Here is a 27,195-nt window from a genome sequence, read left to right as displayed (position 1 = left end):
TCTCTCTCTCTCTAAATATCAATAGGAAGAATATCCTTGGGTGAGGATTAACAAAAAAAAGGTATGACTTACTCTGCCCAAGTCAAATTATAACAGGTGACTTTGAGGTTGATCTAGAATAGGAATTTTCCAGAGAGGCAAGGATGGGAAGATAACTTTCAGGTGAAGAAAACATTTATTAAAGGATACAGGGTAAGAGCAGGGCACGTTTATCGATCAGATGGAAATTTAATGTAGCTGAAAGGCAATATGGGGGTAGGATAGAGGAGATGGTAAATAAGAGGAGGGGATACTGACAAGAGGTTAATAATGGGAAGGGCCACACCCTGACAAGTACTAATATTATCATACTTTTTTTTTTTCTTTAAGTGACTAGAATGGGGATGAGGTTGTTTCAACAGCCCTACAGAGACAGTGCCAAACTGATAAAAGCAACACAGTGTGGAGAAGAAACTATATCCAAACAATATTTCTGTGGTAAACATTAAGATTTGATGAGTACCTGCAAGTGGGACAAAGGCTTGGTACAAAAGAAATTCGAGCTAACTGAAGTATCTAGCTTGAAATACTACATGATAGCAAGTGAGGTAAGAAATAGTGTAGAGTAGTGATTTTCAACAGGTGTGCTGCAAGAATTTTTATAACATGCAATACCTGATTACTCAGTCAGGGACACTGACCTCTTTTCCCTTAGACTGTCAAGTAAAAAATGACAACAGCCAACACAATAGCCATCCAGTGTGAATTCCCTGTCTTGAACCATAAATATATATGCTAGAGGCCTGGTGCATGAAATTTGTGCACCCTCTCCAATCTGGGACCCCTCGGGGGACATTCCTCTCACAATCCAGGACCACTAGCTCCTAACCGCTCATCTGCCTGCCTGCCTGCCTGCCTGATTGCCCCTAACCGCTTTTGCCTGCCAGCCTGATCACCCCCTAACGGCTCCCCTGCAAGCCTGATTGATGCCTAACTGTTCCCCTGCCGGCCTGATGGCCCCCATTTGCCCTCCCCTGCCACTGATGGCCCCCAACTGCCCTCCCATACAGGCCTGATCGCCCACAACTGCCCTACCCTGCCGGCCTGATTGTCCACAACTGCCCTCCCCTGCCGACCTGATTGCCCACAACTGCACTCCCCTGTCGTGACCTGCCTCTTCTGCCGGGCCCCGCTTCTGCTCTACATGCAGCCATCTTGTGACGGTCATCTTGTGACGACATTAGGGAGTGATGCGTGAGGGCATGACAACCACCTAGGCTATTATTAGTATAGAGATAGGTCATATAATCTTATTGGTCACTTTGCATAATAAGGTTACATCTGATTGGTTAATTCTTTGTATGATACCAGAAATCTTTATATACAAGTATAGACACCTGATATTTTTAAAAATCACTTTGGAACAAAAAAGGGTAGGTAATTACTATTTTGATTTTTGTAAAATTACACCTTTTTTTGTCAAATGGGCAAAAATGTATTTTTTGGTGTGCTACAGAATTTTAGTAATGAGTTTATGTGTGCCATGTGATGAAAAAGGTTAAAAATTGTTGATGTAGAGGATCCCATCCCAACCTACTTCCTCTCTCTTTACCTTTTAGTCTCTTTCAAACACTATTTATATGTGTATCATATATTTAAGAACAAAAACACCTTCAGATCCACCAAAAACTCCTTGGAATTTGCCCAAAGGAGATGAAAACGTATGTCCACAACAAAAACCTGCAAACAGATGTTTATAACAACTATATTTATAATTGCCAAAACTTGGAAGCAGCAAAGATATCTTTCAGTAGGTGAATAGATAAATTGTGGTACATCCAGACAATAGAATATTATTCAGTGTTAAAAGGAAATGAGCTTGCAAGCTATGAAAAGATATGAAGAAACCTTAAATGCATATTATTAAGTAAAAGAAACCAAAGTGAAAAGGCTACATACAGTGTGTAATTCCAACTAAACTATGGAGACAATAAAAAGATCTGTGGTTGCCAGTGGGTAGGAGAAGGGAGAGATGTGAGATGAATACTAGTAGATAAAGCACAGAGGATTTTTAAGCCACTGAAAATACTATTGTTGTAGGCAATTAGACAGACTTGAGCAAAGACCATGGGTCAGGTGCCCAGCAAAGGGCAATCAATTGTAGGGTGGGACCTTGCCCCCAGTGACTTTTCCTCCCCTAGCATAGTGCTGGTCAAGCAGTTTGGACCCCCTGACCTTTCCTACCTAGAGATAACATCTATGCCTCAGTTTCAACAAAATCAGCCTCAGGACCAACAGCACTGAATAAGGACCACCTGCCCTGTTGCCGACCAATCAATCAGTGGAGACCACAGCCCTGAAAGGACACACCTAGAAAACTGCTGAGTATTATATTGAGATCTTCTCCTGGGACCCCCCCTAAAATCTCTACCCTTAAACCACTTAGGATGGAGGACCCAGTGTGCTCTCTCTCCAGGGAACACTCCTGCGCCTTTCCCTTTTCCTTCCCCCTCCTCGTCCTTGACCCAGGCACATTACCATTAGCTTCCTCACTCCCAAGCTCCAAGGGCCCTTCCTTGACCTCTAACTTGTTTCCTAAGACCACTTTTTCTAGGAGTTACTATTTTTACCTCTGTGATTTACCCAATAAATGTTCTCTTACAGTTTGGGTCTGGACTCTGAATTCTTTCCTAGCCAGAGCACAAGTACTGAGGTTGCTAAACCCAGGTTTGGTCTGACCCCACTGGTATTATACCTGGTGCTGTTCCCACCGCCTACAAAACTATGATACCACAATGTTGGCATGTCATTTACATTTGTCAAGACCCATAGAATGTACAACACCAAGAGTGAACCCTAATGTAAAGTACTGACTTTGGATGATAATGATGTATCAATATAGCTTTATCAATTGTAACAAAGGTACCTACCCCTCTAGTAGAGGATATTGATAATAGGGATGGCTATGCATACTATTGTAGGAGCAGGCGATATATGGGAAATCTATGTACCTTCCCCACAATTTTGCTGTGAACCTAAAACTGCTCTAAAAAAGTAAAGTTTTAACTTAAAAACTCATTTGACCATAAAAAAAAAGACATTTCACCAAAAATTATAATCACCACTCACTCTATCAAAGCCCACTTAGTTGTCTATATGCACTGTCTAAATTTTCTTATCTCACAATTTACTTAATCCGCAATAATCTGGTTTTCAATCTGTGGCTACTCAAACTCATTTTCACTGTTAGGTCTGATCAAATAATCAAATTGATACTCCCTCCCCTCAGAAACTGACCAATAAAAGCTATTTCTTCACGTCTTTTCTTTTTTAATCTCCCAGAAAGTTATCAGAAGTGTTGACCACTGACTTCTTTTTTTTTTAATCTCAGATGTCTTTTAGGCTTCACCTTAAGATAAGATCCTCTTAGTTCAAGGCTCCAAAACATACCTTGTGTCTGTCCACTTCTATCACATCTCTAGTCTACCTTCAGGTTCAAACCACCATCATCTCTTTGTCACCTAGAATACTGTGAAGAATTCCCAACCAGATCTCTCCATTCCACCCCACTCCCACTCCGACTTCCAACAAGGGTTCACCATAGTTACCAGAGGAATTATTTTAGAAATGGAAATGTGATTTTGTCACAGCCTGCTTAAAATATTTCAATGGTTTCTCACTGCAATTAGCATGAAATGCAAACTCCTTTTTATGACCTAAAGACAATGTATGATCTATCAATCCAACCTTCCCTTAGTTCACTCTTACTTTCATCATCTACAGAGACATTAGGCCCTTAGAACATTCCAAGGTCTTTACCTGGGGCCTTGATGTTTGCTGTTCCCTCTGCATGAAATATTCTTTCTCCTTCTCTCTTCATACAGCTGAATCCTTCTCATTCTCAAGGACTCAATTTAGGTATTAACTCCTCAGATATATATTCTCTGACAAACCTATCTAAGTAGATCTCTCTTACCATCCCAGCACAACCAGTACTTACTACACATATTAATTACACTGTTACTTGTTTATTAAATTTCTTGCCTTATAGGTAGCTTGTCTGTTCCACTGACCACTGTTTTCCTACTATGTCATATAGTTAATGCTCAGTAAATTCTTGTTGAAGTTTTGGGAGTGAAGATAATGGGAGTTTGTTTCTAGGCATGTTATGTCTCAAAAATATAAGACAACCATTTGGCAACATTCAGAATGAATGGGAATTATAGGTCTGGATCTTGGGTAGGGAGTTAGGATTAAAGATAGAAAGTTGAAACATCAACTCGACAGTTAAAGTGAATGAGAACAGGAAGAACTAAGATAATGAAGTTAAGAACCAAAAGTGAGCAGAGTGTGAGTCAGCAAATGAGATTGACAATGATTAGAAGGGTAAGAGAAAAATAGAATGAGGTCCTAGAAGGGAAAAATCAGGAAGCAAAGACTAGTCAATCATTACAAATGCTGCTGAGTTAAGTTAAAACATAAATTAAAAAGCTGAGTTAAGCATGTCACTGGGAATACTAAAAAATAAATTTGGAGCACTGGGGAGAGTAGCCCTATTTTAAAGGGTTATGGTGTGATTCAGACTATAAGGAGAAACAGTATATGCAAACTACTTGTTAAACAAGTAAAGGGGGAAAGGATGACTGTGAAGGGTGGCTGGATAAAGAATTATTATTTTCATAAACTAAAGGGCATGAGTTTTTTTTAAAAAAATGAAAAGAATGATTATGTGGGAAAGAAGAAGTTTAAGGATTCTAAGTCCTGAAAGAGCTGAGAAAGCGGTGTGGTGGTGCTAGCTGTGGATAAAGTATGGTCTACAGTGCTCTGGAAGTCAAAGACCCTTTCGGCTGATCTGCTAGAGGTTAACATCATTTTCATGGCAATACCAATACATTCCTTGCCCTTTTCATTCACAGTAATGGTGCAAAAGCAATACTGGGTTAAAGTGCTGATGCCTTAAACACACATCAAGGCAGTGACACTGAGCTATACCAGCAGTCATTGCTCTAATAAACACTACCATAAGCCCTCAAACAAACAGAGGTAGCTAATTTAAGAATGTCCTTACTGATGCAGTAAAAACTACTAATTTTATTAAATCTTGACCATAAATACAATGCCCATTTAAAAAATATTCTATGTGACAAAATGAAACTACCCATAAAGCCCTTTTGCAATATACTAAGGTATTATGGTTGATAGCTGTCTCAAAGAAAAGCTCCTGAACAATTGTTTGAACTACAAGCTGATCTGATTTATTGTGGAGCCCTATTTTTACTTTGAGGTGCTACTGACAAACTACGATTATTCAGACATGAGTATTTGGCAGACAATTTCTCAGAAATGAACGAAGTAAGCCTGATAATTCAAGGAAAATAACTGATTATTTTTGCCACTGATAACATTTCAAGGTTTCAAACAATAACTAAAATTCTAAATAACTTGTGTCCACCACTGTCAGCTTCACAGCTTCTCAAAACTCAGATTCTCTAATGAGATCATTAGTTATAATAAATTTTACCTTTGATATAGTATAATGAAATGTGTTAGCATTTGAAAGCTCTGTATAAACCAATGGACCAATAATTTCCAAATGACTAATGTATGCTGTTAGAAACTAATGTATGGGTAAAAGATCCATTCAAAGTACAAGACCAAACAATGGATTTCAATTTAACAGAGCACAAAAAGTGCACAGATGTGGCTTCAGATTCTGTATTGCAACTAACCTCTAAGAACCTACCACTTATAGTAGTGTAATATCAAAGAATATCCATAATTGTCTGAAAAGGCTATTATAATACCCCTACTTTAGCAACTACATATCTGTATGAGGCTATATTTTCTGCATGCACTTCAACCAAAACAACATATTGTAACAGACTAAATGGAGAAGCAAGGGCAAGAATCCAGTTTCTTCTGATGAGCTAGACATTAAAGAAATCTGCAAAAATGTAGAACAATGCCACAGGTCTCACTAATTTTTTTTTATACTGAAATCCTAAATAATTTTTTAGAGTGTAAAGGGGACCTGAGTTCAAAAAAGTTGACAGCCACTGACCTAGAAGAAGTAACTCTTAGCTGGCTTCTAAGTAAAATATTTAGATAAAGAGATGATACTCATTAAGAGGGGGAGGGGAAGAGGAGAATTTTAATTTTGAAAAACATAAAAGCTAGCAAGTATACAGAACTAAGAGAAACATTGAGGGCTCAGCTAAGGTTTGATTACTACATCTGATTACAATACTCTTGTTGGCCACAATTTTTTTCTAGCAATACATAGTAGCCTGGGAGAAGTAAATGATAGGCTAAATGGAGGACTGGAAAGAGGTAAGGTGGATGGGGAAATTTTAAGGACAAATGAAAAGTAAGGTGCTGGTTTTCATGTGAAGACAACCAAATCTGAGGTCCAACTTAGGAAAAAGAGGTGAAGTCAGAGGGCTCCACTATTTGTCTAACTCTTTCCTTACTGGGAATAAGGAAAGAGTCCCTCATGTTGGGCCTATGTTCAGAAGCAAAATTAGGCTCTGTCAAACTTTCAGGATATGTAAGAAATATAAGTTAGTAATGGGTTTACATTCTTGCCTTCCATAAAATCACTAATTATGTAATGCAATTTTCAAGAACCATGGGTGGGGCTTATAGTTTAAACTGTATTACAGTGAGTTGCTTTTGTACTTTAGATATAAAAACCCCATGGAGAAAATTCTAGGCAGATCTGCGTTATGCCAACTGTTTAATTACAGTATATATATTTGAGTGTGTTAACTGATAATAAACAAAGGTTATTGGAGCTTAAAATGAAATAAAGTCAGCTAAATATAACTTAAGTATTCTACCCTAAAATAGGACTATGCTAAGTAGCTTTTTCCTTTTACAAGGTTTCACTTGAGTTTGAATTTTTAAGGACATAGTTATTTTCCTTGTCATTTGTTCTTTTATCAGATTACTAGAGGCCCGGTGCACGAAATTCATGCACGGAGGAGGGTTGTCCCTCAGCCCAGCCTGTACCCTCTCCAATATGGGACCCCTCAAGGGATGTCCGACTGCCCGTTTAGGCCCGATCCCTGCTCACCTGCCTGCCTGCCTTCCTGATTGCCCCTAACCGCTTCTGCCTGCCAGCCTGATCATCCCCTAACCACTCTGCTGCCAGCCTGTTTGCCCCCAACTTCCCTCCTCTGCAGGCCTGGTCACCCCTAACTGCCATCTCCTGCAGGGTTGATCACCTCCAACTGCCCTCCCTTGCAGGCCTGGTCCTTCTCAACTGCCCTCCCTTGCAGGCCGGGTGCCTCCCAACTGCCCTCTCCTGCTGGCCATCTTGTGGTGGCCATCTTGTGTCCACATGGGGGCAGGATCTTTGACCACATGGGGGCAGCTATATTGTGTGTTGCAGTGATGATCAATCTGCATATTACTCTTTTATTAGATAGGATAGAGGCCTGGTACAGGGGTGGGGGCCAGCTGGTTTGCCCTGAAGGGTGTCCCGGATCAGGTGGGGGTTCCCTTGGGGCGTGGGGCAGCCTGAGCGAGGGGCCTGTGGTGGTTTGCAGGCCAGCCACGCCCCCTAGCAACCCAAGCGGAGGCCCTGGTATCTGGAATTTATTTTCCTTCTACAATTGAAACTTTGTAGCCTGGAGTGGAGCCAAGCCTGGGGCTCCCTCCGAGGCCGGCAGCCATTTCTGTTGGGGTTATAATTGAAACTTTGTTGCCTTAAACAGGTGGGCCCGGCCAGGGTGTGCGGAAAGCTTTGCTTCCCCTGTTGCTGGCGGCAACCCTGGCCTGCTCTCTCAAGCTCCAATCTGCCACCATTTGTTTGAATTTATCTACCTTCTATAATTGAAACTTTGTAGCTTGAGTGGAGGCTTAGGCCTGGCAAGGGCAGGCGAAAAGCTTGGCTTCCTCTGTTATCTAGGAAACCTTGCTCTCTGTGGCTGTAGCAATCTTGGTTTGGGTTAATTTGCATGCTCGCTCTGATTGGCTTGTGGGCGTGGCTTGTGGGCGTGGCTTGTGGGTGTGTCAGAGGTATGGTCAATTTGCATATTTGTCTATTATTAGGTAGGATTGCCTAGTTTTAAATAGAATTAACTTATCATAAATGGCTGTTTTTTCTGATTAGATTAGAAATAGCCATCAAAAACTTCTGATCCTAAATATTCCATTTTTTATCCCATTCCACTGTATTATGGACAGAGAAGTCTTTGTCAGTCTTATAACTCACAACTAATTTAAATCTCAGCCATGAACCTCTGAATTTTCCAGTCTTTTATTTTCATATTAGTGGCCTGGTGCACGAAATTCCTGCACTGGGGGGAGCGGGTTGTCCCTCAGCCCGGCCTGCACCCTCTCCAATCTGGGACCCCTTGGGAGATGTCTGACCCGATCCCTCTCACAATCCGGGACTGCTGGCTCCTAACCGCTCACCTGCCTACCTGCCTGCCTGATCGTCACTAACCACTCTGCCTGCTGGCCTGTTCGCTCCCAACTGCCCCCCCCCCCGCCAGCCTGCTTGCCCCTAACAGCCCTCTCTGCCAGCCTGCTTGCCCCGAACTGCTCCCCCCCGCTGGCCTGATCACCCCCAACTGCCCTTTCCTCCTGGCCTGATCACCCCCAACTGCCCCCTCCACCGGTCTAATCACCCCCAACTGCCCCCTACTGCCGGCCTACTCACCCCCAACTGGCCCCCACTGCTGGCCTGCTCACCCCCAACTGTCCCCCCACCAGCCTGATTGCCCCCAACTTCCCCCCCCCCGCCAGCCTGCTCACCCCCAACTGCCCCCTCCACCGGCCTACTCACCCCCAACTGCCCCCTCCACCGGCCTACTCACCCCCAACTGGCCCCCACTGCTGGCCTGATCACCCCCAACTACCCCCCCCTCCTAGCCTGATCACCCTTAACCGCCTCTGCCTCGGCCCTGCCACCATAGCTTTGTCCGGAAGGACGTCCATAAGGTCTCCCAGTTCAATTAGCATATTACCCTTTTATTAGTATAGACTAGAGGCCGGGTGCACGAATTCGTGCACGGGTGGGGTACCTTGGCCTGGTCAGTGATCGGGGCTGATCAGAGTGGGAAGCCAGGGGAAAGGACCACAGGAGGTTGGCCAGGTAGCTGGGGAAGGGGGTGAGGGAACGCAGGAGGTTGTTCGGCCGCGGGAGGTTGGCTGTGGGAGTGCACAGACTACCAGGGGAAGCTCCTGTGTTGAGCATCTGACCCCTGGTGATCAGTGCACGTCATAGCTACTGGCTAGTTATCCGGTCATCCGGTCATAATAGTCGCTTAGGCTTTTATATATATAGATGACTTACTATGTAATATACACTATTCAAACCAGTTTGACAATTACTGCCTCTACATTTCTAGTCTCCCATGTAAACAAAAGGCCACAGGAAGACGTGGCTTGTCATTACAAGTTACACGATATTGGTTGAGTCACATCTGTACCAGTCCTTAGTTTCCTCATCTATAGAAATGAGGATAACTATATTTGTCCTTTGCTAGCTCTCAGAATTGTTGCAAGGATTAAATAAGATTTTTAAAAACTGTAAATCATAATACAAATATAAGATAGTATGAACTAAAAAAAAGATTACATATTCAAAGGACTAAGAAATAAACTATCATATAAAATTACAAACTAAGTTTTAAAAAGTTGGATTTTAGGTGAATTATAATTTATGTATGTTGGAGAATGGAAAAATCTATATTTTAGAGAAATAAAAGGCTTTCAACAGGAACAAAAATATCTAAAATGATATGATCCAGTTTTAACTTATCCTCACTTTGGAAGAAAAATTAATGATACTTGTGTATCATTTTATTACTTTGATAAAATGTTAAATCACTTTATAATAAGCATCCAACTATATTTTGGAATTTGAATCCAAATGTATTGTTTCCTAAATATATTTTATACTTATATCTTAACTAATCCCTAAGTTTTCCTAAGTTATTTGTTAAATCTCATTTTTTTTTTAATATATTTTATTGATTTTTACAGGGAGGAAGGGAGCCAGAAACGTCGATGAGAGAGAAACATCGACCAGCTGCCTCCTGCACACCCCCCACTGGTGATGTGCCCGCAACCGAGGCACATGCCCTTGACCGGAATCGAACCTGGGACCTTCCAGTCCGCAGGCCGATGCTCTATCCACTGAGCCAAACCGGTTTCGGCTAAATCTCATTTTTTAATATTATGTTACAAAAACTGGCCTTGACTGAAAGTCCAAAATTCTCATTTCAATTAACTAGACCTCCTCCCCCTCAACCCCCCCAAAAAAAACAAACACCATACCACTGAATTGTTATAAATAGCAAAACTAGGTTTCTCCCTTTCTGGCTAATCATTATGTAAAACCATAATAAAATTTGGAGAAAGGGGGCTAAAAAGGGGGAAAATGGTTTTTCAGAGTTTATAATCTAGATCAGGCTGTTTTCATAAATGCAGCGTTGGAACATGGCCACACCCATATTATCTAGGGCTGCTTTTGCTGCAATGGCAGAGATAGTTAATAAAGACATTCGCCTTGACAGAAAATGTTTGCCAAACAATGAACTAGACAATCAATACTAAAAAGAAACAAATTCCAAACAATAAAAAATTTATATTTTTAAAAAAAGAAACAAATTCCAAACAATAAAAAATTTATATTTTTAAAAAAAGAAACAAATTCCAATAAGTCAAAATGTTTTCATTTATATAAGATTAATATTTGCTTCTGTTTGATCTAGATGACTTTTATTTTGGTTCAGCTGGGATGTGGTCAATCTGACTACTTCTTACCATCTCCACTACTAGTAACCTGGTCCAACACCCCTGGATTAGCACAACTGTCTCTCATTTGATCTTGTTGTCTCACTCAATCTACTACAGTCTATCCTCAAACACAGCAGTCTGACCAATCCTTTAAAAACTTGTCCCATATGTCTTTCCTTTGCTCTATACCTTTCAATGACCTTTCATTGCATTCTGAATAACAGCCAAAGCTTAAAATGGCCTATAAAGCCTTATATAATTTGGGGCATATTATTTCTTGCCCCATCTTTTATTACTCTCCCCTTCCCTCATTCCCTCTTCCGCCAAACTAACCTCCTTCCTGTTCCTTGAACAAAAAGCCAGGAATATTCTGCATTAAGTCTTTCATAATGGCCATTCTCCCTGCCCGGAACATTGGGGGGTTTTGTTTGTTTGATTGTTCAGTTATCTGCATTACTAACTCAGTTACTTAAAGTGTTTGCTCAAATCTCATCTTCAAATGAGGCATATCCAGGCTACTCCATTCCATAACTCCCTCTTCCTTTACCTTCTAACTATTATATATACTTAATTTTTGCTATATTGTATTTATTATTTGTCTTCTCTCCCACCCTACTAAATCTAAGCTGCAGAGACTTGGAATACTTGTAGTTTGTGGGCAGAAGGGAGAGGAGAATAAATGATGCTTATGAATAAGGAGGTAGAAAATATATGCTTTTCCTCAACTGAGTAGAAGGAGAGCAGGAAGGAGAGAATAATTTTCCAAGTTAAAAAAAAACTTAAAACTCTTAAATTATGTGACTTCTTTCCTTTAAAATAAAAACTGGCAAACTCCCCAAAACCTACTCTTTAAAAAAAAAAAAAAAGGATTTGCAGGAGAGAATTATCTGAAACTGCCAAATGATTTTAAAAAACAACAACTATGTGCCACTCTTAAGGCTTGTTGTTTGACATGTTATCTAAAAATGCCAAATCGAGCCCTTACGCACGCGCAGCCCTAGTGCACGAGACTCAGGATGGTCCGCACTTTGGAACCACTGGCAAACAAGATCTTTAAAGGAGTTTTAGTAGCTGAATTTCTGGGCATATATTTTGTTTAATAAGATGGATACAAGCCAAGATTTTAGGCAAACAATAAGCAAGAAATTTCCCTTCATCTTGGAAGTTTATTACAAATCCATTGAATATTCTGGAATGTATGGAGTCAGAGAGCAAGATCAAGGAAAATGGTTGAACAGCAAAAGTTAGGAATTTGGCCACTGATCCGGGTTTACCCTACCTTATAGTATCAGGCACGAATAAATTTCCAAAGTTGACATGGATAGATTTTGGAATATTTAAGGCAAAATGTAAATTCTAATTAAGCCAGAGGTTTTAGTCTTTGGACTAACTGTGAAGAAATTTATGGAAAGTATGTTTATTATGTTATAAATAAAGTTTTGTTTATACCACTCAAAAAATAAAAATAAAAATGCCAAATCAATTAAGACAGGGGGGTGGGGGGCAAGACTTTGTACTATGGAAACCCCTGCAGCTTACGGTTTTAACACATCAAAAGAATTTAACAAGATCTGCCCTAGTTGGATTGCTCAGTTATTGGGGCATCCTCCGGTACATCAAAAGTTGTGGGTCCAGCCCTGGCTGGTGTGGCTCAGTGGATAGAGCATCGGCCTGCGGACGGAAGGGTCCCGGGTTCGATTCCGGTCAAGGGCATGTACCTTGGTTGCGGGCACATCCCCAGGTGGGGGCGTGCAGGAGGCAGCTGATGGATGTTTCTAACTCTCTATTCCTCTCTGTAAAAAAAAAAAATCAATAAAAAAAAAAGTTGTGGGTCCAATTCCTGGTCAGGGCACATACCTAGCTTGTGGATTCCATCACCAGGTGAGGCACATATAGAAAGCAATCGAGTGATATATATATATATATATATATATATATATATATAATCCCTTCCTCTCTCTCTAAAATCAATAAAAACATATCCTCAAGTGAGGATTTAAAAAAAACACAATTGAACATGACCAATCAATATAGTTTCATAAATGAAATATCCCTAGGATAATTTTATTAATATTTACTCCAAACTACTGGCACCTATCATTTGTTTCCAACTGACTAATGAGATTACAGTCGCCAGTTCAAAGCACAGTTACAGACTGAATTAAAACCAAAGTTAATGTCACATTATGAATGCAGTAAGGCAAGTACAGCAGAGCAGTGTCTCTTGTGCCTAGTCCCACAATCCCAAATGACTGCCACAGCAATTGTTAGCAATGGTTTCTGTCTCTAAGAATGAATAAGTGAATAAAACGGTTAATATAGCAAACCAGTAACAACGTCCTTCTGATTCAGAGGTGCCAAATTAAAAACATGTATCTGATTGCCTGAAACCTTGATCAATGTAAGACCTTGAAGAATTACATATACACAATATAACTGCACTCTCTAAAAAGCCAAAAAATAAATAAATCCTTTATTTCGAAATGGTATTGATTGAATGAATCTTGTTAAGGAACTTACGTTGATTACAAGATGGCAGAGCATTAGAATGTCATTATAAAGTTCTATTTTAAATAATGATTATCCCTCAAATAAATAATAATTTCTTGTAATTGTCAAGTGCCTACCAGAGAGAGATCTTTGGCTTACTCTACAACCAAACACTTTTTAAATTAAGCTACCATTTTCCGAGTATTTACTATATGTCAGGTACTGTGCTAAGCGCCTAAGTGTATTTACATGTCTTTAATCCTCACAACAACCCTATAAGATTGACACCTCTATTATCTGCATTTTACAGAGAAGAAAAATGAGGCTTAAATAAAGAATAACTTAAACCAAGAACTCAAGTATGCCTATTCCAAAGCCTGCTCTTAACCATTACAAGAACTGCCTCTCTGAATTCTCCTTGAATCTACATTATAGTATTAATATAGATGAAGCTGAATATTACCTTTTTCTACACTGTAAGTATTTAATTAATGTTGGCTAATTCCAGGAGAAGTAAAATTTTCTTAATCCTCCACAGTCTTGTGTACTTTACAGCTGTTCACAATTAGAATAAATAAAAGTGGAAAGTATGTTTTCAAAGTAAAATTTGCAAATGTGGGTGTCCAACATTTCAGAAAATATTAGTTACATGACTTAACCAAATGTGTAAAAAGAGTCAAACTAATTACACATAAATCCACTCCCATTTCTATCAATTTGTGTGCAACTTTGGCCTGGTCATTTACCCTTCCTTCATAACTCATCTGCAAAACAATAGTGATAGACTAACCTGATGATAATACATTATTATCCTAATTTTACCAGCTGTTAAAAGATAAATATCTGGGAGGCAGGAAAGGTTTACTTATACCTGAATTTCTATTACAGAATACACATTTTGAAGTAGGGACAGATTTACTATGCTAAAATTCCTCCAAATCCTTTGAGAATAGGTATTCTCTTTAAAAAAAGTTTTAATAATAATAGTAATAAATAGCTATTATTTATTGGCCTGTTTTACATACACACCTACATTACTGATACCTTACTAACAAAAGACTATGCTCTTCACCTCACTTAACTTTGCCCGTCTTATCTTAAGTCACCTTAAGTCATATGTCGGTTGTGTTTTAGTAATAAAACTTAAGAATTCGGTATACAGTGCCTAGTGAAGGGCCTGGCACAGTGCATAAATTTAATAAGTGTGATTATTTCAGTATTATTCATATTATCAATAAAACTTCTTATATAACTCAAAATCTTGACTGGGTAATTAGACTGCCACAGGAAATGCTATGATTTATGTACCTTTTAACTGTGACAGATACACTTTGTAGCAAGCAACGCTGTATTTATGTAGTGAGAACCATGCCTCGCCACATAATTGAAACACAAGCAACAAAATTGCTTTGGGGATTAGCCATCTTACCCTGCAGTGGACTTCCCTCCCTTTAAAACCAGACCGAACGCCAATAGCAGAAAGCCTCGTTAGGTGCCAAAGGTTCAGGCGACCCCAGCACTTCTCGGGAAATTGACACCCGGGCACACGGCACGCCTGGGCGTCACTGCAGCCCACCAGCCACCCTTTTTCCTCGCCAGCCGAAGGGCAGTCCAGGGAGCGGCTGAGGCGCTCCGGCCTCTAATGGAACCATTCTCCTACTCAACCTCTCCCTCCCAGGCAGGCAGGGCGTTTCTGGAAAGTCCAGTGTCTGAGCGGGGCATGGGAACCGGGACAGAGTGCGGGGCGCGCGAGAAGCGTCAGGGCCGGACCCAGAGCAAAGGAGGCGGCGCTGGAAGCGGGAGCCCAGCCCGGGTACCTTGCGTCCAGCGGCAGAAGATGGTGTCAGACAGACCGGGACTGCTCTTGGTGCCCCACACCAGCTCCACCAGCTCTTTAGTCTGTTCGGACATGACGGGGTACCGGCGAACGGGTCTTGGCTTTCAGGACTCCCGCCCCGGAACATGGGGAAGGGGCGGCTCCGGAGACAGGAGTTGCGGGACGGCAGAGCCAAAGCCGCCGGCAGCTCAGGCGCGAGGCAGGCGAGAGGAGAAAGAGCTGCATACAGACACTGCGCCTGTCAAGACCACTCCGGCGGCAGCTAAGTTTCCCGTACCGGAAGGGCCGAACCACCCACTTCCGGCTCCTCTTTCGCTCCCACCCCCACCACACCCAGGAACCCGGGAGTCACCTCCCCGGAAGCGGAAGTGGGCGTGGACAGAGGTGCGGACCTCTGTGGAAGCCGCTGGTCGTCCCTGAGCTCAGGGCCTGGCCCGGAATGTTTTCATTTTACCGGGAGGAAGGGAGAGAGAGACATGGACGTCGCTGTAGGAGACAAACATGGATTGGTGGCCTCCTCGCGCACCCGACCGGGTTGAACCCGCAACCTGGGTGTGTGCCCCGCCGGGAATGGAGCCCGCCACCTTTTGGTGTAAAAGGACGCTCCGACAGGCTGAGCCACGCCGGCCAGGGCAGAGTGGAAGCTCTAGTATTGGCAGGCAAGGCACATCCGTGGGCGCTGCCATTTTTCTGAAACCTTGGACACTTCCTCTGCACACAGCTGTGGTCTTAGCTGCAGGCTAAGTCCAAGCCCTATGGCCTAGCAGGGGTCCTCAAACTTTTTAAACAGGGGCCAGTTCACTGTACCTCAGACCGTTGGAGGGCCGGACTATAGTTTTAAAAAAACTATGAACAAATTCCTATGCACACTGCACATATCTTATTTTGAAGTAAAAAAACAAAACGGCGAAAACACCCGCATGTGGCCCGCGGGCCGTAGTTTGAGGACGCCTGGCCTAGAGCATATACTATTCTTTAAAACTTGTAATATTTATGCTAAGACCATGGTTGAGTCTCAGTGAAGAAACATGCATGTTTGTGTCGAGATTCCCCCCCATTAGTTTGAAGGCCGTCAGCCTCTGTGCCTGGAGAAATCATATAAAGTTGAACCAACTAATAAAAACATAACCAAAAAAAAAAAAAAGCCACACACACATAACCAAACATGGCATAATGTGCATTAGAAATGTCTCTACCAGGTGTAACACAGAATGACAAAGCTATCTGTAGGAAAACAGATGGAAAGTAGCCTGTTTGTAAATGGTAGAGCATTCTCATCTCTACGTTTTGAGAATGTAGGGTGTATGAGAAACACCTGAGCTCAAGTCCAGGTTTTCATCATTGTCAAGCATTCCGTTCAATTTAGTGTGTGTGGAAACTTTGTGCTGCTTAAAAAGAAGAGATCTTAACATTCTCTGACCTTTGAATTTTAAAATTTGTTGGGTTCCTTATAGGTTGCAAATAAGAGGGATTTGCTAATTTATACTTTATTTCTGACTTCAGCAACCTTTCTGTAGTTAAAAAGAATTGTTCAAAGTGCCTGACTCATAACCATAGACTTCTTAATTTTTACTTCCTTTACCCTATTTTTTGCAAACCAACCTTACCTATTCTTTAAGACTTAGTAAAAATGCCACTTTTTAATAAAGCTTTGTTCAGTCCTTACCATTTAAAGTAAAAACTTTGGCTTCTAAAATTTCATAGTACCTACCTTATCTATAACTAGTTTATGACAATTACTGTCATTCTTATATTTGCAGAGAATTATTTATTCTTCCCCAAGATATAAATTTATGGAAGCCAAGGACCTGTCTTATTCATAGTACTAGTATGGAGCCTTGAACAATGCTGAATTTCAGTAAGTATTAGTGAAGGAATGAAACTTTACTGTAACTTAAGAATTCACTATCTTCCAGCAAGTGAGGGATCAGGGATATACCAGTAGTATTGACAAGTACACTTATATCCTATATAATAAAAGGCTAATATGCAAATTTTCCCCTCAACCAGGAGGTCAAACAGGGACCGGGCCGGCCAACTGCCCGCGGCCCCTCCCCCTGGCCGGCCCTGCCCAATCGGCCCCTATTGGGGCAGGCCAGGCAGACCCCACCCATGCACGAATTCGTGCACTGGGCCTCTCGTGTCTAATACTTTCATGGTGGTTTACATCTTGCATAATTCTCTTCCTGAAAGATAAAGAAGGGTTTGTGTTCATAGAGCCTAAAGGAGGCAAACCTCTAAAATCACAATTGAAAGGTCTGTCACACTTTTGCTTTCCATTAATATATGGAAATATAATACATCACAGTTATTTTCTTCCTATTAATATACAGATAGATGTTATTAATTATCTATAGATATGGAGAAAAAGCTATTTGTTTAAAATGTAGTTTTAAAAATGGAACATTTCTTGCCAGGCCAGTGTTGCTCAGTGGTTGAGTGTAGACCCATGAACCAAGAGGTCACCAGTTTGATTCCTGGTCAGGGCACATGCCCAGGTTTGGGGCTTAATCCCCAGTAGGGGGCATGCAGGGAGTAGCCAATTGATGTTTCTCTCTCATCAATATTTCTATATCCCTATCCCTCTCCCTTCCTTTCTCTCTCTAAAATAAATCAATAAAAACATGTTTTTAAAAAAAATGGAATATTTTGCCAAAACCGGTTTGGCTCAGTGGATAGAGTGTCAGCCTGCAAACTGAAAGGTCCCAGGTTCGATTCTGGTCAAGGGCATGTATCTTGGTTGCGGGCACATCCCCGGTGGGGGGTGTGCAGGAGGCAGCTGATCGATGTTTCTCTCTCATTGATGTTTTTAGCTCTCTAGCCCTCTCCCTTCCTCTCTGTAAAAAATCAATAAAATATTTTTTTTTAAATGGAATATTTTTTGCCCTGACCTGGTGTGGCTCATTTGTTTGTAGTATCATCCCATATACCAAGGAGCTACTGTTTCCATCCCCAGTCGGGGCTCCTGTGGGGATCAACATTTCTCTCTCACATTGATGTTTCTCTTTCTCTGTCTCTCTCATCAATAAAAAAGGCATATCCTCAGGTGAGGATTGAAAAAAAAAGTTTTAAAAAAAGGAATATTTCTTGATTTGTGATTTTTCTTAGTGTTCAGCTATAGTGATGCTGACAAAATCTTGAGTGGATATTGATATGTATGTCCTTTCCACTTTTAGGTTATAGTTTAAAATGTCTTAACATGACATTTTCAACAAGGAATATTTGATTATTATTCAATTATTTATATTGCTTAATTACTTACTAGTTATTTAAATTGTAAAACTTGCTTAGACTACAATAGAAATGCAAATTAATGTTTATTTAAAATGTATTTATTCAGTAACTATATAAAACCAGTGAAGTTTGTTGAATCTATATTGGGTATAAGACAATAATACCTTCCTCTTTTATATAATGACTTATAAATTATGTAAGTTTCCTTTCCAGTATTTATATTGCTTTATATTTTAGCATTCCCCCCTTAAGACAATCTATAGTTTTGATTAAACTGATGTGTAGCATTAAGATGTGCATAGTTTGCATAAGTGATCTTTAGTTCTAAAAAATCAGAAACTTCAGTTCATATATAAGTTTTATTAGTAATACTTTTCTCTCTAATTCAAGTCAGGACACTTCCATAAAACCGGGCTGAGATTTCCATCCTGATTAATTCTCTATAGCCATCTTTACTACTTCACAGTAACAAAATTAATTCCTTATTATCAAACTCTAACTCTGTGTTTAATTCTCTTTCTGTTTTTCCCGAAACTTCCATGACAAATAAAAGCACAATAGCTTCATTACCTGTGTCCTACACATTTCCATGAAAAGAACAATTCTCCAACTGAAAGTCCTCAACTCCTAATTTAGTGTATTAGTACCACCACTTATCATGGAGAAATCAAGTCTTTTTTAAAAATCTACCCTACAATAAAATTAGTAAGTTCTAAACAGGTTATTAAAACTATTTCATACTCATTTATTAATGCAACTAGTAGCCCATTTGCAGGAAGAATCCTGCAAGCAGCTGCTGCCGTCGCCTTTGTGGCCACCGCGCCTGCACCCACGCGCTGCTGCTGCCCGCCCCGCCCCACCTGGGCTTTCCTCTGGCAGCCACCTTGCTTTCCGAGTTTCCTCCCTCTTCCTTCTAAGTTGTCTTCAGTCTTCACTCCTCCCTCCCTCAGCGTATGCAAATTAACCACCATCTTTGTTGGGTAATTTGCATACTCACCCTGATTGGATGGTGGGTGTGGCTTTGGCTGGTGGGCGTGGCTTGGGCATAGCGAAGGTGTGGTCAATTTGCATATTACTATTTTATTAGGTAGGGTTATTTAATTTACATGCCTATGTCTTCCAATAACACCATAAATCTATCAAAGAAGCAAACTGTTTGCATTATTCTAACCTTATCTCAGCAGGATAAATATTTTACAAAGCATACCGAGTTCCTTTTAAACCAAGTAGTGTCATACTAAAGTATGACACAGTGCATCATTTCCCAAAGCATTTCCTATTAACATTATACTTTATTTCTGACTTCAGCAATCTTTGCTGTAGTTAAAAGGAATTGTTAAAAGTGCCGGATCCATATCCATATAGTAGAGAATGTTTTTTATCATTAAACTAGAGGCCCCCTGCACAAATTCTTGCATGGATGGAGTCTGGCCAGCCCGCCTCAATCAGGGCCAATTGGAGCCGGTCAGACAGGGGGAGGGGCTGGGGAGTTTGGCTGGCCTGACTGGGGTTGGAAGGCTGATTGGGGGCCGGGCCGGCCAGGGGGAGGTGCCCGTAGGAGGTTGGCTGGCTGGCCCTGCCCCATCGGGCTGGTTGGCCCAACGCAGTGCTCATCATAACGACCGGTCATTTCAGTCGTTCCAGTCATTGGTCATTCTGGTCACTTGGCTTTTATATATATAGACTAGTGGCCCGATGCACAAAATTCGTGAATGTGGGTGGGGGGGTGTTCCTCTACCCGGCCTGCACCCTCTCCAATCTGGGACCCCTCGAAGGATGTCCTACTGCCAGTTTACAGGGATCAGGCCTAAACTGGCAGTTGGACACCCCTCTTCCAATCTGGGACTGCTGGCTCCAGCCACTCACCTGCCTGCCTGATTGCCCCTAACCACTCTGCCTGCCAGCCTGCTTGCCCCCAACTGCCCCCCGCCACTGGCCTGCTCACCCCCAAATGCCCCCCCACCAGCCTGATCACCCCCAACTGACCCCCTACAGGCCTGCTCGCCCCCACCTTCCCTCCCTGCTGGCCTGATCTCCCCCAACTGCCCCCACTGCAGACCTGCTCACTCCAAACTGCCTCCCCCCCTGCTGTCCTGATCTCCTCCAACTGACCCCCACTGACAGCCTGCTCGCCCCCAACTGGCCCCCCAGCTGGTCTGATTACCCACAACAGCCAACCCATCCTGGCCTGATCACCTCCAGGCGACCCAACTTCCAAGCCCCTCCTTTTTTTCTTTTTTCTTTTTTTTCAGTGCCTCCTTGAGCAGAGGCCAGGGCCGGCTGGAAGCAGGTATCTGGAATTTATTTATCTTACCTAATAATAGACAAACATGTAAATTGACTGTACCTCCGCTATGCCCACCAACCAATCAGAGTGAGTATGCAAATTAACCCACCAAAGATGGTGGTTAATTTGCATACACCGGTGCCGAGCGACTGGAGTGGGCGGGAAGCTTGGCTTCCTCCATCGCTGGGAGCAACCCAAGCCTCCTTCTTGCTTGCTCAGCTCCATGGCCGAAGCCATCTTAGTTGGGTTAATTTGCATACTCACTTGGATTGGCTGGTGGGTGTAGTGGAGGTACAGTCAATTTGCATGTTTCTCTTTTATTAGATAGTATGTTGGGTTAAATAAAGTTAAACAAGTTGTTCATTATAACTGTTAAAGAGAGAGGATTGTATTCAGGGTTAAAAGACACATTTGAATTATTTTATTCACTGAGATTCTCGCAGTTTTGTTCTGAAGAATATTATTTAGGAATTGCTGGTATAATGGAATAGACTTATGATTGGAATTAGAAAATATAAATGCTAATTCTTATTTGGAAACTAACTGTGATCTTGGATGCGTCACTTAACTACTTAACTAGCTACAGTGGGCTTACTTCATCTACAAATGAAGGGAACTAATTTAGATAAACTCTATAGATCCCAATTACTTCAGATCCTGTCCAGTTTTATGATATTAAAAATTAGCAGTTTAGAAGTTAAAAGACATGGAAAAAGTGGATAGAAGAAGAATATTGAGCAAGTATATACAATAAAGAGATAATTTACATTATTCTTCATTAACACAGAATAAAAGATTATTTGTCACATCATTTGCTTGTGCTAATTTTATAAAATGAGATCAAAGCCCAACTTGTGTATCAATCCAAGACTGGCTATATTAAACAACTATATAATATTTTCACACTTGGATGTGTTGCATGCACCTCAAACTATATAGGTGTCAAATCAAAGATTTTTTTCCATAAAACCTGCTCTTCTTTCAATGCTTCATAATCAGCTAAAGGTACCATCATCTACAAATAAGCATATTTTTAATGTTCTCAGATTCTGTTGAATCAATACCCTCTTTGAGGATCACTTGAGAAATTAATAAAATAAACTTATTAATAATAATTACATATACTAGTAATGATTATGGGATTTAACAGAAACCATATGTAAAAGAAATATGCATATTGATAAATACTGTTCTAGAGTTAGCTATATTAATGTTTTGAACAAAGTAACATAGGAGCAAAAAAAGGAGTCATTATTTGTACTGGAGAAATCTTCAGAAGTTTGAACTGGTCATAATTTTGACTAGAAAAGAGGGCAGGATATGCATTTTAGTACTACTGTGGCAGAACCTGGCATGTGTGTTACTAGACAGAGATGAGTCAGGAATGTCAGGTTAAGGAGGGTACCATAGACTGAATTGGGTCTCCATTGAATCCATATGTTAAAGCCCTAATGCCCAATGTAACTGTATTGGAGATAAAGCCTTTAAACAGGAACTAAAGTTAAATGGGGTCATAAATATGGGGCCCTAATTTAATAGAACTGGTGTTCTAATAAGAAGAGGAAGAGGCACCAGAGAGATCTCTCTCTCACTCTATCTGAAAGCAAACAAAAGGCCATATGAGGACACAGCAAGGAGATGCCTTTATATAAGGCAGGAAGAAAGGCCTCACTATTAAGCTCCCTGATGGCACATTGAGGTTGTACTTGCAGCCTACAAAACTGCAAGAAAATTAGCCAATCAATCCTTGGTATTTTTTTATGGCATCCTGAGCAGACTATTGATATAGAGGACCAGAATCTTAAGAACACTGAATATAGTGGGTAATATTTATTCATCAGATTTTGTGCTAGTCATGGTACTAAGCTCTTTTTAAAATTTTAATTTTATTATTGAAAGTTATACAGATGTCCCCTTTTCCTCCCTCACTGACCCCCTTCAGCCTGCACCTGCCCTACCCCAAAGCATTCACCACACTCTTGTCTTTGTCCATGGGTATGGATATATGCATATAAGTATTTTGGTTAATCTCTTCCCACCCACCAACCCGCCCACACCTTCCCTCCGAGATTCCACACTCTGTACCATGCTTCTATGTCTCTGGACCTATTTTGCTCATCATTTGTTCTTTAGATTCTATATATGAGTGATGATATGATACTTGTCTTTCTCTAACTGGCTTATTTCACTTGGCATAATACTCTCCAGGTCCCTCCATGGTGTCTCAAAGGGTAAGATACCTTCTTTTTTAGAGCTGCAAAGTATTCCATGTTGTAAATATACCACATCTTTTTTATATACTCATCCACTCATGGGCACTTGGGCTGATTCCAAATATTAACTACTATATTTTCTGGCGTATAAGATGACTTTTTAACCCAGGAAAATCTTCTATACACCCAGTCGTCTTATATGCCAGAAAATGTGGTATTTTAAATTGTGCTTCTATGAATATTGGGGTTCATATGTTCTTTCTGATTGGTATGTTGGGTTTCTTAGCGTATAATCCTAGAAGTGGGATCACTGGGTCAAATGGCAGTTCCATGTTTAATTTTTTCAGGAAATTCCATACTGTTTTCCATAGTGGCTGCAGCAGTCTGCATTTCCACCAGCAGTGTACTGGAGTTCTCTTCCCTCCACATTCTCTCCAGCACTTGTCATTTGTTTATTTGTCGATGGCAGCCATTCTGACAGATGTGAAATGATACCTCATTGTTATTTTAACTTGATCTCTCTTGGCCAACTGTATATCCACTTTAGAGAAGTGTCTCTTTAGGTCCTTTGTCCATTTTTTAATTGGATGTTTTGTCTTCCTTTTGTTAAGTTGTATGAGTTCCTTATATATTTTGGATATTAACTCCTTATGAGATGTATCATAGGCAAATAGGTTCTCCCATACAGAAGGCTTCCTTTTCATTTTGTTGATGGTTTCTTTTGCTGTGCAGAAGCTTTTTATTTTGAATTAGTCCATTTGTTTATTTTCTCCTTAGTTTCCCTTATTCCAGAAGATGTGTCTGTAAACATATTGCTGCAAGAGATGTCTGAGATTTTGCTACATCTACATATGGTTTCTTCTAGGATTTTTATGGCTTCATTACTTACATTTAAGTCTTTTATCCATTTTGAGTTTAATCTTGTGTATGGTGTAAGTTGGTGGTCTAATTTCACTTTTTTGCATGTATCTGTCTACAATTTTTCCAACATCTTTTTTTTTTTTTTAATCAGTCTGTAGTGAGTTTCTTTCTGGGCCAACAGTTCTTTTGAGACCCAATTTCAATGTCAAACAGTTCCTTATGTGTACATGTCAGCAATGACATTTCAGTTCTGGATAGTGGACAAATGGTGGTAATGCAGGTCCGACTCTCTCTGGTTTGGTCCTGGGCTCCAACATCATTTATTGAAGAGACTGGCTTGACTCCACTGAAGGCTCTTGCCTTTGCCTTGTTTGTCAAATATTAATTGAGCATAATGGCTTGAGTCGATTTCTGGGTTTTCTGTTCTGTTCCATTGATCTGCATGCCTGTTCTTGTTCCAGTACCAGGCTGTTTTGATTATGGTGACTTTGTAGTATAACTTGATATCCCTCCAACTTTGTTCTTCATTCTCAAGATTGTTATGGCTAGTCAGGATCTTTTTTGCTTCCATATAAATGTGTGGGAGGCCCTTCCACGTCCCGCATGGTTCAGGGTTCCTGTTCAGGGTTCCGTGTTCTGGAGAAGGCTGCACACAAATGAAAAGAGACTGGAAAAGAGTTAATCTGGGAAATTGGGGGGCCAGGCGGGAGTCCACCTCTAGGGGGAGGACTACCACTGCTCTGGCCTTGCTATCCCTTTTATTGAGGCTATGGGAAACACCCATATCCTTTAGGCAGGAAATTCCAATAATAGACAATCAGCAAGAATTTACATATGATTAACAGGTGGAAATTGCTTTAACTGCCATTGTCTCAACTAAACAATGAGTGAATAGCTCCGACCATTCAGAGCAATTAAGGTTGACCAGCCTTCCGGATTCCCTTTTCACATTTCTCTATTAGTGACAATGTTCGGTTTCCGGCATAAATGTTTGTAGTATTTGTTCTAGATCTGTGAAATATGCTGGTGGTATTTTAATAAGTATTGAATTGCATTGATTCTATAGATTTCTTTGGTTAGTGTGGACATTTTAATTATGTTAATTCTACCAATCCATGAACACGGTATATTCTTCCACTCGTTTATATCTTCCTCTGTTTCTTTTTTCAACATCTTATAGTTTTCTGAGTGCAAGACTTTTACTTCCTTGGTTAAGTTTATTCCTAAGTATCTTAATTTTTTGTTGCAATGGCAAATGGAGTTGTTTGTTTAGTTTCTCTTTCTGAGAATTCATTATTGGTGTATAAAAAAGCCATCAATTTTTGGGTGTTAATTTTGTATCCTACTACATTGCCAAATTTATTTATTAAATCTAGTAGTTATTTTGTGGAGTCTTTGGGTTCTGAAGGTTTTACTTCCTTCTTTCCAATTTGGATACCTTTTATTTCTTCTTGTCTGATCGCTGTGGCTAGGACTTCTAGTACAATGTTGAATAAGAGTGGTAAAAGTGAACATCCCTGTCTTGTTCCTATTCTTAGGGAAAATGGTTTTAGTTTATGCCCATTGAGTATGAGGTTGGCTGTAGATCTCTTATATATGGCCATTATTATGTTGAGGTATGATCCCTCTATTTCCACTTTGTGGAGAGTTTTTATCAAAAATGGGTGTTAGATTTTGTTGAAAGCTTTTTCTTTATCTATTGATATGATAATGTGATTTTTGTCTTTCAATTTGTTTATGTGATGTATCACGTTAATTGATTTGCAAATATTGTACCAGCCTTGCATCCCTGGAATAAATCCCACTTGGTCATGTTAAGTGATCTTTTTAATATATTGCTGGATCTGATTTGCTAATATCTTGTTGAGGATTTTAGCATCTATGCTTATCAGAGATATTGGCCTGTAGTTCTCTCTCTTTGTTGTGTCTTTATCTGGTTTTGGAATTAGAATAATGCTGGCCTCATAAAAAGAGTTTGGAAATGTTCCTTCATCTTGGATTTTTTGGAATAGTTTGAGGAGTATTAGTTTGAAGTGTTAGTTCTATTTTGAATGTTTGGTAAAACTCCCCTATGTAGTTGTCTGGACCAGTGCTTTTGTTATTTTTAATACTATTTCTATTTCCTCCATTGTTATTGGCCTATTCGGGTTTTCTGATTCTTCCTAATTCAGTTTTGGGAAATTCTATTTTTCTAGGAATTTGTCCATATGTGTATCTTTTCTTTTTTGTTTTTTGTTGTTGTTGTTTTTAATCCTCACCCAAGGATGTTTTTCCATTGATATTTAAAGAGAGTGGAAGAGAGAGGGAAAGACAGAGAGAAATATCAATGTGAGAGAAACACATCAATTGGTTGCCTCCTGCATGAGCCAGACAAGGGCCTGAGCCAGGGAGGAGCCTGCAACTGAGGTACGTGCCCTTTACTGGAATTGAACCCAGGATCCTTCAGTCTACAGGCTGACACTCTCTCTGTCCACTTGTGCCAAACCAGCTAGGGCTTGTTTATCTTTTCAAAGAACCAGTTCTTAATATCATTGATTTTTTTTAAAAAATTTTTTAGTCTCTATATCATTTATTTCTGCTCTAATCATTATTATTTTCCTCCTTCTACTTACTCTGGGATTTTCTTGTTGTTCTGTTTCCAGTTCATTAAGTTGTAGTGTTAAATAGTTTATTATTAAGTTTTCTTTTTAGGTAGGCCTGTAGTGCTATGAACTTCCTTCTCAGTATGGCTTTTGCTGTGTCCCAGAGATTTGGGGTTGTTGTGTGGTCATTTTCATTTGTTCCCAGGAAGTATTTTTATTGTTGCTTTTTAATCCTCATGCAAGAACATATTTTTTTAAATCTTTATTATTGAAAGTATTACATATTATCTTCTTTTTCCCCCCATAGTCTCCTTCTAGCCTGATGCAAGAATTCTTTTTTCCATTGATTTTTAGAGAGAGTGGAAAGGAGGGAGGAGGATGAAAGAGAAGCATGGATGTGTGAGAGACACATTAATTGATTGCCTTTTGCCATTAGGCACCAGGAATCGAACCTGCAACTGAGGTATGTGCCCTTGACTGGTAATCAAACCCATGACCCTTTGTTCCACGGGCCAACACTCTAAGCCCTGAGCCAAACCAGCCACGGCTTCCAGGATGTTTTATTTCTTCCTTGATCCCATTGGTGACCCATTCATTGTTTAATAACATGCTACTTAGCCTCAATGTATTTTAAAACAATTCTTTACAAGTTCAAGAAGATTGAAATCATATCAAGTATCTTCTCAGATCACAAACGCATGAAATTAGAAATCAACTACAGTATAAGCACTCAATTCCTGCCAGGGTGACTCAGTTGTTGAGCGCTTACCTATGAACCAGGAGGACACATTTCAATTCCTGGTCAGAGTACATGCTCAAGTTCCGGGCTTAGCCCCCAGTGTGAGATGTGCAGGAGACAGCTGACCAATGATTCTCTCTCATCATTGATGTTTCTATCTCTCCCTCCTTCTCCCTTCCTTTTTGAAATCAATAAAAATATTTTTAAAAGACACTCAAAAA

The 27,195-nt window shown here is 40.4% G+C and overlaps 1 protein-coding gene and 2 pseudogenes across 3 annotated transcripts in view; 2 read left to right on the top strand and 1 right to left on the bottom strand.

Moving 5' to 3' along the window:
- The window catches only part of MINDY3 (MINDY lysine 48 deubiquitinase 3), a 104,617-nt gene extending 89,251 nt beyond the window's left edge, over positions 1–15,366 (bottom strand). For all 3 annotated transcript variants that reach the window (XM_008150419.3, XM_028158887.2, XM_028158888.2), the window contains exon 1: positions 15,039–15,366. In XM_008150419.3, the coding sequence (XP_008148641.1) occupies positions 15,039–15,132 (94 nt within the window). In that variant the 5' untranslated portion in view covers positions 15,133–15,366. The remainder of the gene's footprint in view (positions 1–15,038) is intronic.
- LOC114234742 (protein CEBPZOS-like) lies at positions 11,746–12,044 on the top strand (annotated as a pseudogene).
- The window catches only part of LOC103294057 (protocadherin alpha-C1-like), a 32,996-nt pseudogene continuing 20,931 nt past the window's right edge, over positions 15,131–27,195 (top strand).

This window comes from Eptesicus fuscus, chromosome 5 (genome assembly GCF_027574615.1).
Source record: "Eptesicus fuscus isolate TK198812 chromosome 5, DD_ASM_mEF_20220401, whole genome shotgun sequence".
Classification (NCBI taxonomy): Eukaryota; Metazoa; Chordata; class Mammalia; order Chiroptera; family Vespertilionidae; genus Eptesicus; species Eptesicus fuscus.
The sequence above is the reverse complement of the archived record's forward strand: the minus strand, read 5'-3'. Positions and strand labels throughout refer to the sequence as shown.